At 38.1% G+C, this 18754-nt stretch overlaps 1 protein-coding gene across 6 annotated transcripts in view; it reads left to right on the top strand.

Annotated features, from left to right (window-relative positions):
* Positions 1 to 18754, top strand: part of myo18ab (myosin XVIIIA b) — a 127845-nt gene that overhangs the window by 91461 nt on the left and 17630 nt on the right. For all 6 annotated transcript variants that reach the window (XM_085479062.1, XM_085479063.1, XM_085479061.1 and 3 more), the window contains 7 exons: positions 171 to 263; positions 879 to 989; positions 2138 to 2242; positions 2891 to 3037; positions 3873 to 3986; positions 12951 to 13067; positions 13189 to 13272. In XM_085479062.1, the coding sequence (XP_085335188.1) occupies positions 171 to 263; positions 879 to 989; positions 2138 to 2242; positions 2891 to 3037; positions 3873 to 3986; positions 12951 to 13067; positions 13189 to 13272 (771 nt within the window). The remainder of the gene's footprint in view (positions 1 to 170; positions 264 to 878; positions 990 to 2137; positions 2243 to 2890; positions 3038 to 3872; positions 3987 to 12950; positions 13068 to 13188; positions 13273 to 18754) is intronic.

The raw sequence follows: 18754 nt of genomic DNA, 5'->3' as shown, positions 1-18754 counted from the left end.
CCTCTTTTAGTTAGTCAAACCATCCACTCCATCTGTTTGTGCCAGTCCACACCCACAAAAAATCAAAACTGTTCTTTGTCTGTTCAACTAAAATAGATATATGATGGTGCATTCATTTATTAATTGAATATCAGGTATTCATTTTGGAACATCATTTTTTTTCTATGCAGGTGAAGAAGCAGCTTCGTGATCTAGAGGCAAAGGTGAAAGACCAAGAAGAAGAGCTTGATGAGCAGGCTGGTACCATCCAGATGTTGGAGCAGGTACACACGAAAAAGGAAAAAACTAAAAAAACTCCAATTAAAGCTGTATTTTTGCTTAGTAAATTTTTTTTATTTATATTCCCAAAAAGCTGGTCCTGTTCATCTGGACGTAGCGTCTTCAGTGGGAGAAACGTTTCATCACTCATTCAAGTGACCAATTCACTTTCTCGGATCATGAAGTCATCCAAGTGATGTCATTTGTGACGAAACGTTTCTCCCACTGAAAACACTACGTCCAGATGAACAGGACCAGCTTTTTGGGATTTCCTTAACTGGATGATATTTTAAGGCTGTTTTTAGACTAGTATTAAGGATGGTAGTCATGCTTTTTAGATTACAAAGATGAACAAAAAGGACATTAAGTGTGCATCCACATCCAAGTCCAGTATCCTGCAACTTTAAAGAAAGTTTTCAAAATCTGCACCAAAATGTAATGATTCTTGTTTTTGTACACATTCAACTCCTTCTGAAAGTCATGCTAGTATATTGCTAGTATATTTTGTGAAATATGAATGGCATTGGACACATACCTCCATCAAGGCAAAGACGGAACATTAACATTATGCTTCTTTAAGCCACAGTGAGTCCAGAGCATCTGGTCTGTGTTTCTTTCAGGGTAAGCTACGTCTTGAGATGGAGATGGAGCGCTTGCGTCAAACCCATTCCAAGGAGATTGAGAGCAAAGATGAGGAAGTGGAGGAGATCAGGCAGTCATGTAGCAAAAAGGTGAGAAAGTGCTTTTTCACATTTTGTAACACTTGTCAGCAAGTGTTTAGGAGAAGCAGGATTAAAATTTGTGGTTTTAGGCACAGCTAGAGACTAGATCCAGAGACACTGATGGAGAAATTAGCTGTAAGGGCATGCACAGCAAAGGATAAATGAAATGATGGCAACAATATGACAAAATCCAATCAAGCTGCTATCAATTCAGTGTTGTTTATGGGAGGTTTCTAGACACCACAGAAAACCGTTGAACTAACATGTACCCTGTTTTAAATGTTTTTCCTTGATGCTTGACTTTGTGTGCACATTTCTTTTAGGTGCACAGCACTTCAGAGAACAGCTATTGTTTTTAAATGTGCAATAGAATTAAAAATGGTGGATTTGACTTGACTCACAGGGTAGGATCAATGTGTAATTAATCAAACCCTTACTAATAGCCTTCACTTCTTGAAATACTCTGAAAGGTTTGAGAAAAAAAGTCCTTTCTTTTTTGAGATTATAAACTTAACTCACCAAGAATCCAGAAACTACCAAGATGAATTAAATGACACAAGATGTTAAATGGACTGGTGCTAGTACCTGCCTCAGTCACCCATTCGCACTCATTCATATAACCAACGTGCACCTAAATGCTGTTGTATCTTGTCCAAGGATGTTTTGGCATATGACACATTTCCATGTACACATGGGTGACAATGGGGGAAGAAGGTGTTCATACGGTGTTGGGCTATTACATGTTACATGTCACAAGAACATGTAACATCTGCATCTCATGGGTCTCTGCGGGCCTAATGAGGCACCGTTTTCCCAAAAGTAATTCCCTCATTTGTCGTTTCAGTGATGGTGGTGGAGAGCACCGTCAATCTTGTCCACAATTCTTCAATAAATGTTCAGTTGGCAGTCTAATAGCTGAAGGCCATAGCACACGATTCCCACTGTTGGCATACTCAAACTGTTCAATGACAGGGCATTATGATCCCAGTTTCACTTTGTATTGATTTGCAGTGACCTCTCTTTCTAAGTGAACAAATTGAGCCAAACCAGCTTTTATTGACTATTGCTGGCATGTGAAAATAATATGTTAATATGGTGACTGTGTAAAAGGTTCTTGAACAGTTGCATTACGACTGTGTGTGTGTCTGTTTGTGTAGCTAAAACAAATGGAAGTCCAGCTTGAAGAGGAGTATGATGAGAAGCAGAAGGTGCTGAAAGAGAAGAGAGAGCTGGAGTCGAACTTTCTGTCTGTACAGGACCAGGTAAATACAATGAACACAGTGCAATGCAACCGGAGCAGCATCTGTAAAAAAAAGAAATAAAACTGTAAGCAAATATCTGACATGACCTGAGGTTTTAGCTAAATTTGGCCTTGTGGACATAGCAGAAGAAAATTTACATATCTGATTGCAGATCCAATTTTATATGAGTATGGGCAAATAAATTAAACTTAACAAGTTGTGTGAGGTGTTTATGTTTAAAATGAGCTGTGTTATCAAGGGATGTAAGCATCACTCATTTCGTTTCATGATATTCTTTTAGACTACATTTTTTAGACATTTTTTAGACATTTTTGCAAATGTATGCTAAGGTAATAATTCATTTGTTTATTCAAACATACTTAAAACATTTGTAATGCAAAGAATATTGTCTTTAGTAAGTAAGAAACTACTAAAGTTTATCTAGTAGTTAAAATTGTTACTTTCTTCGTATGTAGTGTTTCACTGTAGCCAAATTTAATTTATCAATTCAGAAATTTCAGTTTTTTCAGAAAGTTCTATGTATGCTAGATAATCTAAGGATTCTTCCTTTAATGATAAAACACACTGTGTATTACTATAACTACTATAACTACCATAACTTGTCCCACTCAGTCAGTTGAGTCACACTTTGGTCATCTTGGTTCCCAGGTGAGAGGTGGTGACATAGAGGTTGAAAAGCGCTTGAGGAAGGACTTGAAGAGAACCAAGGCTTTGCTAGCAGATGCCCAGATCATGTTGGACCACATAAAGAATAACGCACCCAGCAAGAGGGAGATCGCCCAACTCAAGAATCAGGTACAGCCACAACTTCATAAATTACTGACAGCAGCAGTTTCAAAAACATGCTATCATCTGTGGCTTGTGGGAAAATGGAAAGACCCCTAATCTAAGTAGATAGTAGTATTTATTTATTGTCATTGTCAAGAACAATGAAATTGCGTTTGGGGCTTCCATACAACCCAAAAAAAGAAGAAAATAATAAATACCCCTTAAAACCCAAGTGTACATATTTAACCCAGTGTGACTCCAATGCAATAAGACAATCCTTAGCAATAATGTTCGTAGAAATTCAGACAAAGACCTGAGAAACATGACAAAATACAACAATCCAACCCATTCAATATTATTGTACTGTGAGATATGATATCAGATATGATAGTTATCTATTTAAGAAAGAGGGGGAAGAGAATAAAGATATGATGCACCAATGCAGACCAGTGCATCATATCTAGATAGAAAAACACCAAAGAATGAAAAAAGTCAAATACTGACACCAGCACATTTACATGTCAACACATTTTATGCTCCTGTTATGGTAATTAGCATAATCTTGGATTATTTTTTGTGACAGTTTTTCAGGCTTTAAGCTGTAAAACACCCCCTGATGTGATTGAGTTATGACTCAAAGCATTCATGTCTGTGGCCTCACTTCAACTCCCCTGTGCCTTCTTACGGGACTGAACCGTCTGAAAACCTCTGATCCAAAGCAGAAGATTTTCCAAATAAAGCCCAGCCACCTGGATTCTTGACTGGGACCAGAATCCATTAAAAAACTGTAATATATCTACTGGGATACTAACTGTGAAGTCGTCCTGAGCTCATTCTTTTCCTCAATGTCTGTGTGTTTCAGTTAGAGGAGTCGGAGTTCACCTGTGCAGCTGCAGTTAAAGCTAAAAAGTCCATGGAGGTGGAGATTGAAGACCTACATGTTCAGATGGAGGACATTTCCAAAACGAAACAGGCGGTCAGTACAGCTCACTGGATTTCCTTCTCAGCCTTTAGAAGGAGAATTTTCAGCATGCAGTCTTAGGTGAAGGTTAGGATTCTTCCTAAGAAAAAGCTAAAGCTGTCTCAACCATGTAGGGCATTTTCTTTAAGATGTCATCTGTGGTGGTAGAGGGGTATCAGTAGATATGTTGAATCTCTACTTTTAGCCAGAGATTAGTGAGAGATTGAAGACATACCTGTTTCCTGTGAGACCCCTCTGAGCTCATCTTACTCTTTCTGGTCCTCTTTTTTAAATTTTTTTTAATATATTTACATATAAAGACAATATAATTTTCATGAAGAGATTTTTCTTAGTCACTGCAAAATACAACTCTCTTCCTCTTCTAAGAAGCCATTTTTAGCTCCTTAGTTTTTTTCTTAGTTTGCTCCTGTCAGAAACGCTCATAATCTGTTTTGACCTTTATATTTTCTGTCCTTTTCGGAATGACTTATCTTCCCATGATAATCTGGTTTTCACACATCGGTCAGAGTGTGTTTTCTCCTTTCTCCAATGTTTCTCTTGCCTGTCATTTACTCTACTCTTACTCTCTGTCTCTGTGAAGTTTAATCTCCTTCTGGTTCTTCTCCTGCCTGTTGAAAAGAAACGACTGTCTATCACACAATGGTTGTTCACGTATTGCTAAAACCAATTTAAATAACAAAAAGATTAACTTTAATTTTAGGTGAATATTATGCCATTATAGTCAGTCAAATCGTGGAAGGATGGATGGAATTAATGAACGGATGGCTTTACATATCAATACTTAATCATATAATTATATAATAAAATGTTCCTTTGGCTTTCTATTAATCTGCCAAACTTGTGAAGCCTGCTGCACACTTCTAGTCTTTTATTGATTTCATTGCACACTGTACTTGAAGCCAGATGTAGAGAGGTGCAAGGTCAGGAATTTGTTTGTACTGAAGGTGGTTTGAAGAGTTTTAGCTTCTGGTAGTTTCTGCATTTTCACATAATCACTATAGAGTGTTGAGTGTATGTATTATGTAGAAGAAGCTTAACTTCTACATAATTCTTTATAGTCAATGAGCAAAAAAATGAAATGAAAAAAGTAAAGAAATCAGTATAAATATATATTAATTACACTGCGTTACAGAAACAGCTGATCAGTTGTAAGAAGAGAAAAGTGTCATATAAATACCAGTTAATTCTAATACACCTGTGTTCAGCTGTTTTTATTCTTTTATTCATGCTGCACTCTGTGTGGGTATTTTTAGCTTTCTGCAGTCCTTCCTGGCTGGACGTGTAATATATTATTACTTCCAGTGCCCAACGTACCCTTTCCCCAGAGCAGTGGTGGAAAACGTTTTACTGCTCCCATGTTTGCTTATGGGTCCAAAAAAAAGGTTTTACCTTTTATATTTTTAAATATTAATATAAAGGTTTATTATTTACAATCTTCATCATCTAAATAATAAGCTAGTAAACCAGACGACAAGAAAAAAGCATAATTAATTTAGTGTTTCTAGTTCCCAGGTGAACTCGTAACTGGGCTTGGTGAAAATAGCCTGGTGACTCTTTGTTCAGCTAGCCAACTGTGACCACCAGATGGCAGTAAATTACAGGATGAGTTCAAAGAAGCAACATGAGATCATTTGTGGAGCAGTACAGTTTAATCGATACCTATTTTTAGATTTCACTGGGCAGGCAGTGCTTGCCTTGCTTGTCCTGATGTATAAACTGGAAGAAATGGCACTGAACATTCACTTCAGTTGCTAATTATTTCTAATTAGTGTCATCGTGAATGCAGGTTAATGAAGAGCTTTGCTGAGAATTCAGCTGCATGAGCATTTAGATTGAGCCAACACAGTTAAATCTGGACAAGATAAAAGGTTTTTGTATTAACTGAATTGGCAGAGAAACCCAGGTCATAGTTTGGAAAACGTCAGAGTACCCTGTGTACACCGAAACACCACATTTCATATTCACACACTCTTTCAAAAATACTTTTGAATGAACAGCCGACTGGCAAAAAGGAGAGAAGATACAGTGTAATCAAAAGGCGATTTCTTAGTCTTTAGTTTATTTTGTCACACTTGTATGTTTCAGATCAACAAAGAGCATTTTGTATTTGATAAAGGGAACTTGTGTAAATACAGTACATGTATTTTCTTACTTTTCATTTTATTTATTATTACTATTACTTGAAAAAGGTTCTCCAAACCTACCTGACCCTGTGTGAAAAAGTAATTATTACCAACCTAATAACCAGTTGTCTGAATCTTTGCAGCAAGGACTGCGATCAAGTGTTTGATATTGGTGGCAATGAGCCATTCATAGTACAGCGGAGGAATTTTGGCCCACTCTTCTTTAATTCAGTGACATTGGAGAGTTCTTGAACGTGAAAGGCCTCTTTAAGGTTATGCACAGCCATATCAATCTGATTTAATTCTAAATTTTCTTTAGACAACTCCAAAACCTTTATTTTGCTTTTTGTTGAGCCATTCAGAGGTGGACTTCTTGTCGTATTTTGGATCATTGTACTGCTGCATAGCCCAAGGGTGCTTGTGCTTTAGGGCACAGACAAATGGCCACCATTCTCCTTCAGGATTTTGAGGTAGAGAGCAGAATTTATGGTTAAATCAATTACGGCAAGTGGTCCGTCACACTATCCCACCATATTTGCCTCTTGAAGTCTGTTTCTTACAGATGAATCATGAACTCCTGACCTTAAATGAGACAGGTGAGGCCTGCAGTTCCTTAGCTGTTGTTCTGGGTTCGTTTGTGACCTCCTGGATGATTTGTTGGTGCGCTCTTGGAGTAACTTTAGTCGGCTGGCCACCCTTGGAAAGGTTTATTATTTTTCCAGGTTTTCCCTATTTGTGGATAATGGTGCTCGAAGTGGTTTGCAATCATTTCCGGAGTGATAGATGTCAGTTACTTTCTCTGTGGCATGGTGGTTATCACTGTTGTCTTGAATAAGAATAACCAGAAGAGAATGAGTGGATTATTTTAATAGGTTAATGCATAATGTTCTTCCTCTTCAGACTTACTCACAGTATGTGTTAAATTAGAATGTGTTATGGCCTCTGTCCCTCTACCCTGGATGTCTTAGCCGTCATTTGTTCTTTCTCAGGTTGTTTGGCGAACGTTGAGAAGTGTTGTACTGCAGAAAATATTCATCTTGGGATATTAATACTGCTTAACTGTTTTGACAGAATGTGTAATCTATTCAGTAAAATGTGAAGGAGGAGTATATAAGATGAGATAAGGAATCAAGATCACTGTGCCAGCAGCTGTTTGTTTTTGAAATGGTATCTTTGAGAATGACCTCTTCATGCACCCAGCATGCTGGAAAAGTAAAAGGCTGTGAGAACCGATAACACAAACTGTAATTACATAAATGGAGGATTTTTTATGCAGCCCTAACTACATGACACACTGCAATTCAGTAGAAATAAAATCATGCAAATGACATTTCTTTTAGATGGCTGCCGCTTGCATGCTTCTCCCATTGTAATTGCAGTGTTTTGAGAAAATTGTCACACATGTTTTCAACAGCTTTATTTTTCCACAAAGAGCTTCTAGCAATCTGAGAGGGAAAATAAAAGAGAGAGAAAAACAAAGAGCCCGGCCATGTAATTGGGCTGAAATTACACTAACAGTCTATTGTTAAATGAGAGTTTGATGCTGGTTACTGGCACTTTTTTCAAGTATCCATCACATGCTCCAGAGATGGAGATGCATTCGCAGCTTTTATCAGCACTCAGCACTGATAAAAGCACTCAACAGTGGATTAAAAAAAGAAAGTGTGATATGTAAATGAATTTGCCCCAGATTCCGCATGGATATTTTTAGTGCATCAAGTGCATCTTGGTACACCTAAGCACTCGGTGCTTTCAATAAAAATAAATATAAAAATAAAATGAAATCTTAGTTTTATGATCTAAACCCCGATTTTGAAGCTATGGATGTTTGGATCATTCTCTATCCCATTAGACTGTTTTTCACTAAGCGCTGAGTGTCACTAGCTCTTTGCGTTAACTCTGTGCCTAAATTGATTTGTTAACATTTTCACATAGTCACATTAGTCATGATTTATTGATCCATTGCCCTGCACCAACAACCTCTCCTCTTATTTTGTATATTATCCCAGTTATTACAAAAATAGGATTATTTCAGCACAGTTCCCAGGCTGCCAGTCTCTTAATTAGGTATGTTGGTTATATCAGGGAGCTTGGATAACCTCTGCTGAGTTCTGTGATTAGAGCAGCATATGTAGGCTCTATGTCAGCCACATCATCGGGACTGCATTGTGGCCATTCACAGATTTAGCCAGTCACAACTGTTGCAGATGACGTGTGGAGCCCAAGATTTATCCTGGTCATCCAGCAGACAGCCAAAGCACAATTTGTAGGTCTTCTTAAGGTTTGTGGTAATTGGGTGACGCTGTGCTTCAGTCATGAATGAACCACACACGTAACAGAAACTGTCTGGATGATTAATACAATCTCTAGACATGGTAACAACTAAAATCAATCACAATTAATGCTGTCTATAACAAACACGGGGAACTGTTGTTAAATCTGGTAATACTAATTATTTTACACTAATTATCTCAGTCTGAATGGATCCAGTCTTTTGGAGAGGGCTGGACTCTGTTCCAGTCTGGAGGCAGCTGGCAGGGATGAGCATTTTCGTATCCCCCTGAGTGTGCTTCCTGTACATTGGGAATTTTGCGAGCAGATCAGAGGATTGTTTCCCTGCAACTTCAGATGTCCTACTGTCTTACTGGGAGACCCCAGTGCTCATGTGAGCAATCACAGCGAGACCTGAAGGACAGTGTGAGGAAAAGCCTGTAAGATGGTGTTATTAGACCTGTGCACATAGAGCAGGGCGATATGGCCAAAAATATTTATCACGATATATATTTGAAAATTTGCGATAACGATATAACCGACGATATAATTGATGCGAGACAAAATACAACTCCACAACATTACTAGCGCAAAAAGACAACCTTCCATTTATTTTCACTTAAACAAGAAGCTGGTTTTTATGTACATTAAAGCTTTATAAAAATGTAACAGTGCAAATGCAAATTCCTTGCTGAAAGTTTAACCAAAAGGCATTTCCAGTAGAAATGGGCTGACATATCCTGAGCATAACCATGTATAATATCCACTGAAGTTAAAAAGAGGTGCTTTGCAACATTAAACTGCAGTGTGCAGTACGCATTTTTCGGACCATAAGGTGCACAGGATTATAAGGCACATTAAGCGAAACAAAGCAGTCAGATAAATCAAACTTTATTAAACTCATTCTTCTTGCTTCCTCCACTTCTGTACCATTGATTCATTAATGTTGAATTCTCTGGCAGCTGCTCTATTCCCATGTTGTTGCAGTATATTAATGACTAACCTTGTATTGTGGATGGATTATCTCAGTTGTTCTCCTGACTGAAGTTTGGTCCGTTTACAGCATCCTGCCATGCGATTGCATTTGTCTCTAACCATGAAGAACCTTCACGTTAACTTTTATAAGTGGAAAAGCGTTAGTGTTCGTCCTCCAGCTTCACTGTTTATGTTATGCTAACATAGCTGTGTCGCTAGCGATCACGTAGCACATCATTATATACCAGCTAGCCCAACTTCAGTAACCCTACAAACGTCACTGCTGTTTAGTTTCCTGTCTTCATTTATGTTGGAAGTGATAGCAGAGCTGTACGTTTGATTTTTTTCAGAAATCTCTCAGTCAGAACATGCAATATCATGCTTAGGTAACTAGCGAAACTAGCGAGCTAACTTCCGCTAGCTTCCTGCTAACTTCTAACTCCGTTAAATGTAATAACTTTTGTTTTCATGGATGCCTGGAAGTTAAACTTTATAGTTACACCTGGTAAAGCAGCAATGCTGATCGTTTTATTAAAGATGAAAGAATTTAGACAGTTTTTAACTCTAAGTGATGCTGCAGTGTTGTTTGACCTGAAGCATACGGAGTTTAGGACCCAGATTACTCCCAGATTTAAGAGCATCTTAGTCCGACAAATACGTCAATAACAACGGCCGCTTGCATGTTCTGCAAAAAAATGTGCTTTGTCGTGTATCTGACGGACAAACACCAAACCAGTTCCACATCACGGAAGTTGCACCATTTTTACAAACCAATTCTGGTTCATCTGTTTCACTCAACAATCGGCCATGTGCGTATGAAAACAAAGGCACTGCGCATGCGCGTTTTACTCCCATTCTATCGCGATATTTCATTTTCCTATCGTTGCCTAACATTATACCGGTATTACCGTGAACGGTATAATATGGCCCAGCCCTACTGTGGTATCATCTTTTAACATCACAATGATGTTTATAGTGCTGGGCGATATGGAAAAAATACTTATCACGATATGAATTGTTTTATATCATGATAACGATATATATCACGATAAACCACCTGACCTGTGGTCATCTAGAAAGTACGCAGCCTGTAAACAGCAAGTGCCGAGGGTGCAGTCTTTGTTTTGAGTTACCCTAAAGTATGTTGCAAATCCGGGTGCATGTACAGCAGCACCAGCTTTCAAACCACAAGACAGAGTTTCTTTGCGAAAAATATCATTTTTTTATACTTTATTTTCTCTTGCATAAAGTAAGAGCATGTATAGTGAGAAGACAACACTAATATATTTGCCACAGGCTATTTAACCCTTTAAGACCTACCATAGAACCAAGTCCGCCCAAGCTTATCTTTATGTTTTTACATGCTGTAGTGCCCTTTGTGGGAGCATTTCAAGTTTCCATATATCAATACAACCGTTATAGCCCAAATTTTAATAATATGTATGCATTAAGTCCATAATAACTACATAAATTGCAAAAAAATTGTAGTGCAATAAACTACAAAAAAAAAAAGAAAATCGTTTTTGTTGTTTTTTTTACATATATTTCTAGTTAGAAAAAATTAAGAGGTGTATCTCTCAAAACTGTAAATACAAAATAGTTTCCAACCACGAGAAATTTATTTTGAGTGTCTTCATAGTTTTATTTTTGAGATACACTAATTTTTATATACACTACAGGAAAAATGAAAATAAATATTATAATGCATGAAAGTAAACTATTTCCAACAGTGTAATTTGAGTTCTAAGCATCCCAGAAACGATACAGAAAAGCATAAAGTCAAACATGACTTTTAAAAACACCAACATAGGCTTATAAGGCCCTTTCGCGAAAATGACATCACTTTCGGTTTTGGGCAGGTAATGGCGGACATGCGATAGTTCTCGCTGACCTATATGCCAACGTAGGAAGTGTTATTAACATCGGCAAAGCGTGTTTCTGGAATATTATGTTTTTTTTGCTGCAAGTGCTTCTTATTCATTTTTTGCAAAGCTATATGTGGAAGGAAACCGTGACCTAGAACAAGCTGATGGCATAAGATGTAAGTACAACTCCGGTTTCACATGCAAAAAAAAATTATTGCACTAACTTACGTGGTTCCAGTTCTACAGAGATTTAAAAATAGTTAGGTAAAACAGAGTGTGCCTGCTCCGACCGGTTGTAAAGGGTTAATTATATATTTTATGTAATAATTTATCAAATTTGGGTTATAAACGATAGAAACAATAGAAGACAAATGGCACGATAGATACTTTTCTATCGTCCACACGATATATATCGTCATATCGCCCAGCACTATGTGCACATAACAGTTTGTCTGTAATGAACACCGTCTTTGAAGGATGTCCATAAGATCATGTGGCATCAGGACATGTGTTCTCGGTGCAGGTCAATTTTGTATGATTGTGACGATAAGATTTGTAATCTTATCGTCCACTCTGTCATATGTTCTGGACACTTGGGTGAAGAGAGGACCTGATCACCGCCCAGTGATGAGTTGGATGAGGTGACGAGGGATGATGTCGGACAGACTTTGCACACCAGAAAGTTATTGTGATGGTGTATTGTGAGCAGTGTCTCTGGATCAGGGAGAAGTGACTGCCCCAAGTGGAGGAGTTTAAGTATCTTGGAGTCTTCTTTATGAATGACAGGAGAAAGGAGCAGGAGATTGACCGATGAACTGGGCCTCTGCTACTTTGATGCTGACAACCTCACTTATGGTCATGAACTCTGGCTAATGACTAAAGAATTAGATTGTGGATATAAACTGCAGAAATGAGCTTTCTGCAAAGGGTCACTGGTCTCTCCTGTAGATTTAGGGTGTCTACACACATTTTATGTTAAAGATGGTACATCTGGTGCGAAAGATGCATAAGAAAGTTTACTTGCTCATTTAAAAAGATCTTAAAAAGCTCTGAATTTTAGAAACCACTCTTGTTACTTATCCAGTTCCAGATGCCCGTTAATGGGATTCATCATAATGCAGAAATACTGCACAGTGAGTAATGTTAATGTGTAATCAGTATTGTGAGCCATTTTATCTCCACTCGCTTTCCAACATTCTTTTATATTTTCATTCATTTTACTTTGAAATATATTCTGCAACATCTTAAATTTCTCTTTTGGTAGTGTTGTTTTACAACATAGTAACTGATAATAATAGATTAATAGACGTTACTTTGAGTAATTGGACATGCAATATTGTGAAAAGGTATTTATGCCCTCCCCGATTTCTTTCTTTCTTTCTGCAAATTTTAATATTAGAAAAAGTTAATCTGAGTAAATGCACAATGAAAATGTTAGATAATGATTTAATTTATTAAGGATATAAAGTTTTCAATCCTACCTGCTGTTGTGTGTAAATTTACTATAATGATCAGAAACATTTACGTGCAAGAAATATACAACTAACTAAAAAAAAAAAATCAAGAAGTGTGCAGATATTTTTCATGGCATTGAATAGGACAGAGAATTGTATAGGATCTCCTACCTCATCTAAATCTTGTGAAGACAGTTAAATTTTTTATTTCTGGGGAAGCAGTTGCCTTCTTGCTCTGTAGATCTTTGGCATATCTTTTTTTTTTTTCAGCTGGAGGAGCAGCTGAGTCGTCTGCAGAGAGAGAAGAATGACCTGCAGTCAAGAATGGAGGAGGACCAAGAGGACTTCAATGAGCTGATGAAGAAACACAAGGCTGCTGTGGCCCAGGTATGATTTCTTTCTTGTTTAATGTACACTGGCAATAAAAAGTTTGTGATCCATTTCAAATGATCATTAAATCCAATAAAATGTTGCTTCATGCCTTGTTTTCCATTTTTGGGGGTTTCAGTCAGCTCAGAACCTGGCTCAGATCAGTGACCTTCAAGCCCAGCTTGAGGACGCCCTAAAGGAGAAGCAGGAAATTCAAGAGAAGGTAGATGATGACTTTTGTTCTTGGCATAAAAATGGAGAAGTGGCATGGTCAGCCAGGCTTTACTCTGTCTAAGAACAGAAAATGGGAATAATAATAATAATAATAATAATAATAATAATAATAATAATAATAAATGGTAGAGATGCAAGCAGTATGTTTTTGCTCTATTTGAGCACTCAAGTTCTCCAAACGTGTGAAAAGATGGGAAAGGAGTAGCATAATTAAAAAAAACAAAACAAAACAGGAGGATAGAGTAAGTGAACAGAAATTCAGTCCTTTCATCATCAAAACATAAAAATAAAAAAATAAAAATTTTGAATTAGAGACTCTTTAAAAGTCAAATGTGAACAATTTAGGTGGATCTGTTTTGGGGATATTTCATCTTCCAGAGGACTCCATTAGGTCTTTATGGTTAGTCAAGTTTTGCAGCGCTCACTTAAATATGGATAGCTTAATTCAAACAGTGGGTTGGTTTACCTTTTATGTTTGGTAGTACAACCAGTGTAAAACTAGGAAAATCTTGACACCCAATAATTTTTCTGTATCATATTGTATGCCAGGGGTCAGCAACCTTTCTGATGATGAGTGCCATCTAAAATTTCCTCAGAAGTCAATGTGCCATATAATTGCATTAGCAATAAATTTAATAACGCTCTATACTAACAGTTACACACTATATAGAACAACTTTATAGAAATATATTTGTTCGCAGATGTTGGCAGCTATCAGCGAATAGTTATCAGCTATTTTGAAACAAAAAAAAAAGAGACTTCTTATCCATAACAAGAACTCCATAACAGCAAATGAACTGTACAACAGAAAATGCAAATTCTATTTATAGTATCCTCACAACAATGATAAGAAAAATAAACTGTGCCAATATGGCATGTTTGTTAATACAGGGATACACATGTTAATGTGATCTCTGGTCTCCCACTCAGAGACACAGGTCTCCGAGTGCCCAGCATTCAGATGGCTACCTGAGGACTCTCTTCGTGTGAGAGAAAATCTGCTCACACAGATATTAGAGCCAAATACTGTCAATAATGCCTCTGCAATGTTCTGAGGACAGTTAAACTAGTCAGGTAGTGATGTCCAGCAGGTGAAAATGCAGCTCCATGAACACGTACAGCTGTGGATTCCAGCTGAGTTCGTAGTTCTGCAAACTTTGACCCCTACAGAGTCTAGCTTTTCAGTTCAATCAGCTGCATTTCGATGTCCTCTGTGTCCAGCCAGTTGATGTGAGACAAATCCAGCTGCTCATTAAAGCTTTCTGGTTTGATCAGAAAAAAACCATTGGTCCATACACCTGCATTGTGAATTCTGTCTCGAGTCTACGGATTTCCGTGGTGCTGATGCTGCGCTGAGCGGACAGCTCCTGAAGCATTTGAAGTAGGGCTGCTCAATTAATCGAATTTTAATCACGATTACGATCTGGGCTTTCTACGATCATTAAAAATGACTGAGCCGATTATTGGCCCCTCCCTCATTTATCCGCGACACCTTAAAGGCCGGTCCGTGAAAATATTGTCGGGCATAAACCGTCTGTGGCGCAAAAAAGGTTGGAGACCGCTGATTAAGAGGACCCGAGGGAAGCCCGGAAAGCTAAGCAGAAGTTATTTGGAGAGGAGAGTGACTGCCGTTGGTTGAAAAGAGAGGTAAAAAAACTTCAGTGGTGTTGCACACTATTTTATATTATTTTTTAAAGTCATTGTTAACCCTTTAGATCCGGTCAGAGCAGCACGCTCCGTTTTGCATAACTATTTTTAAATCCCTGTAGAACCTGAACCGTGTAAGCTAGCGCAATAATTTGTTTTGCATATGAAACCGGAGGAATTGTACTTACATCTTATGCCATCAGCTTGTCCTCGGTCACGGTTTCCTTCCACATAAAGCTTTGCAAAAACTGCATAAAAAGCGCTTGCAGGAACAAAAACATAATATTCCAGAAACACGCTTTGCCGATCCGATCAGCTGTTCGTAACACTTCCCACAGTTAAACAGACGTCAGCGCGAACTGTCACATGTCCGCCATTTCCTGCCCGAAACCGGAAGTGACGTCATTTTCGCGGAAATTGTAGTTTTTTTACTTGTAGGCCTTAAAAGCCTATACTGGTCATGTTTGACTTTTCTGAATAGTTTCTGGGATGCTTAGAACTCGAATTGCACTGCTGGAAATAGTTTATTTTGATGCTGTTTTCTTTGCAAATTTGCATCATAGGATTGTTTTTTGTTTTTCCTGCAGTATATAAAAATTGATGTATCTCCAAAATAAAACTATGAAGACACTCAAAATAAATTTCCTGTTGTAAACTATTTTTTGCAACTTTTTTGTATTTAAAGTTTTGAAGGATAAGCCTCTTAAATTTCTCCAAGTAGAAATATATGCAAAAAAAACAAAAATGATTTTCAATTTTTTTTTGTAGTTTATTGCACTTTTTTGCAATTTATGTAGTTACTATGGACTTAATGCATACATATTATTAAAATATGGGCTATAATAGTTGTATAGCAACTTGAAATGCTCCCACAAATGGCACTACAACATGTAAAAATATAATATAAGCTCTGGCGGACTTGGTTCTATGGTAGGTCTTAAAGGGTTAAATAAATATCGTCAAATAATCGAGATCTCAATTTCAGTGAAAATAATCGTGATTATCATTTTTGCCGTAATCGAGCAGCCCTAATTTGAAGTGTTGGAATGTGGAAATTTCAACATCGCTCGAAAAAACTGCCAGCTAGCAACGTCCCTCTCACCGGTTATGTTTTTTTTAGCCAATTACAAGTAGAATCTGGTAGTTGGGGTTGTTAGCTAAGATACCGTCATTAAGAAGAGGCACGACTAATGTATCTATGCAAGCTAATTTGCGATGTGCACCGCTGGTGTGGCCATTTATTTTTTAATACATCTGCTCAAATTAATTAACTGCGTGTCGTGCCCAGGGCTGGACTGGGACAAAAAATCGTCCCGGGCATTTTGACTAGAGATCGGCCCACCAGGTATTAAAGCCATAAAGCCTTTGAATGAAAACAAACGCTGTTGTGACAGTGATGCACAGTCTTGTTGGTATATATGTATGATTTCTATACATTTTACATCAGATAAAAACTTTGGTTGTAAGCTTCAGATAATTATTTAATAACAGCCAGACATTTTAAATGAAAATAAGAAAGTATTTCTTTGTGCCCCCCTCTCCCTGTTAATGCCCTACCTGGCCCCTGGCAAAACTTTGCTAGATCCGCCCCTGCACAGTTACCAGCTGTCAGCTACTTAGAAAAGGATCCTGGTGTTATTTGTCTCTCAGAAACAGTTCATAACTTCCCTTCAACTCATTCATGTCACCTAAAAGGTAAACCTGTTTCTCCATCACCTGTTCAGCTCTGATGATTCAGTAAGGACATCTCCTGGTTTCATCTTCATGTTTCCCTCTCACCACATATCCAAACCGATATCATGACCAGCACTATTTACAGCTGTGGCTCCAGCAAACATCAGCTGACACTAGAAATTAATATTAAATAAATTCTAACAACAGCTGATCAAGCTTAAACGTGCTGCTGTTGTTTAGCTCGACATCCGCCGGTTTCCTCTTTCTGGCGCAAAGTGAGCGATAAACAAACAAGAGAGAAAAGCCGATCAGCTGATCACTGATCAGTTTCATGATCGAAGTAGCAACAGGAGAGGGAGGGGAGAGAATGAAAGGAGAAGAGGCAGCTGTGCAGCAAAGACACAGAATAACTCCAGCTTTGTGTCTTTTTCATTCTAGCTGAAGTCCGGGACAAACTGTGTTCCCTCTCAGCTCAACACCAAACGCGTAATATTTTCTCTGAATGCGGGAGGATTCCGTCTTTTTACTGGACGGTTGGCAACTCTACTAACTAACCTTATGAATAAAATAAAGTTCACTATCAGTAACATCAAAGCACCGACCCAGCTGTATAGAAACTCCGTCATGCTAGCTAGTACGCAGTACGAGTTATTGTAACTGACTGTAAAAAGTCAGCACAACGAAAATAAACTCCACCTAAACTTGGTTTATATCTGACCCAGATAGACTGCAGGTCATAACTTCTTACCTGAAGTTCAGTTCACCTGACACTCAGGTCTCTCCTCCTCCTGCCTCCCCTTCCCTCATCCACCTGCTGGCCTCTGTGGAAGCTCCGCCATAGCCACTACCAAACAACAGAGTTATTTTTACACATCGGCCAGCATCTGGCCAGCCCACCACTTCCCATTGTCCATGCCGTTCCAAAAAAAAAAAAAAAAAAACCCAGCCAAAAAAAAAACCATTGGCCCATAAAGACGAAAAATCACCATCGGGCAAATGCCCGGTATGCCGAATGTCAGTGTGGATGCCAGTCCAGCTATGGCCGTGCCATCAGTTTACGGCACGCGTGCCCAGGGTTGCCGACCCCTGTTGTATGCTTTGATGCAGCCATGAGAGCATTCTCTTTCTAAATGAAGCCATGTTCCTGCCACGTTGCGGTTGCCACCAATTTTCCTGACATTCAGCAGTAATTAGACCATTTACTGCTGCCTAAGAGCTCAGAATAGAAACTGTGAGCACTATATGGTCCTGTGACTATCTATAGTTTCATACTGTAGACCAGCGGTCTCCAACCTTTTTTGCGCCACGGACCGGTTTATGCCCGACAATATTGTCACGGACCGGCCTTTAAGGTGTCGTGGATAAATACAACAAAATAAAACTAGTACTGGTACCCAAAAAAAGAAGATTTATTCATAACACACGTGAAAAGACCCAGGAAAACAGAATTAACGATAAAAACGATAACAAAATAACGCTGAAAACCGATAAAAACCCTGAAAACTATACATTTCACACCTGAGCCTCAACTCTCGCGGCCCGGTACCAAACGACTCACGGACCAGTACCGGTCCGAGGCCCAGGGGTTGGGGACCGCTGCTGTAGACCCTCTGCTTTCCTCACACTGAAAGTTTCTAGAGTTTCTGCTACTGCAGTTCAGTGAAAAATCTCATTTACAGAATATGATTAATGTGTACCTCTCCTCAGCCTGTTTCCTTTGCTTTTGACAAACACAATCCTCAACATAACTAGCAAAAATACGACCTACGACCCTACAGGAAGTTTTTGCCAGGCCTACAGAATTTATTTGCTTTGTTCGTGTATAGAAATACAGAGGTGCATGTTCATTTATCATGTTATTTTTTTTTATGGCAAAAACAGGTGTTGATAAACACCAAACAAATAGTACATAAATGTGTTTATTGTTAGTTTTTGCAAGCTACATATTCTTTGACAAAGTAATCAGTTACTAATCAATAATAATTAGACTTTTTCACATATATAAATGAGAACACAAAGTTGCACTGCACTAAAAATAGTTTAACAAAATGTATTTAGAAACATACATGTAACGTAACAACATACATGTAACACATAGCATTGCCATTTATTTTGACATTACACCAAACATAACATGTAGAATATATAAG

Source organism: Copadichromis virginalis, linkage group LG14, assembly GCF_057382275.1.
Source record: "Copadichromis virginalis isolate Kocher_CV1m ecotype Utaka linkage group LG14, C_Virginalis_male_GT1.1, whole genome shotgun sequence".
In the NCBI taxonomy this organism is placed as follows: Eukaryota; Metazoa; Chordata; class Actinopteri; order Cichliformes; family Cichlidae; genus Copadichromis; species Copadichromis virginalis.
This window is presented reverse-complemented; position numbering and strand designations above follow the sequence as displayed.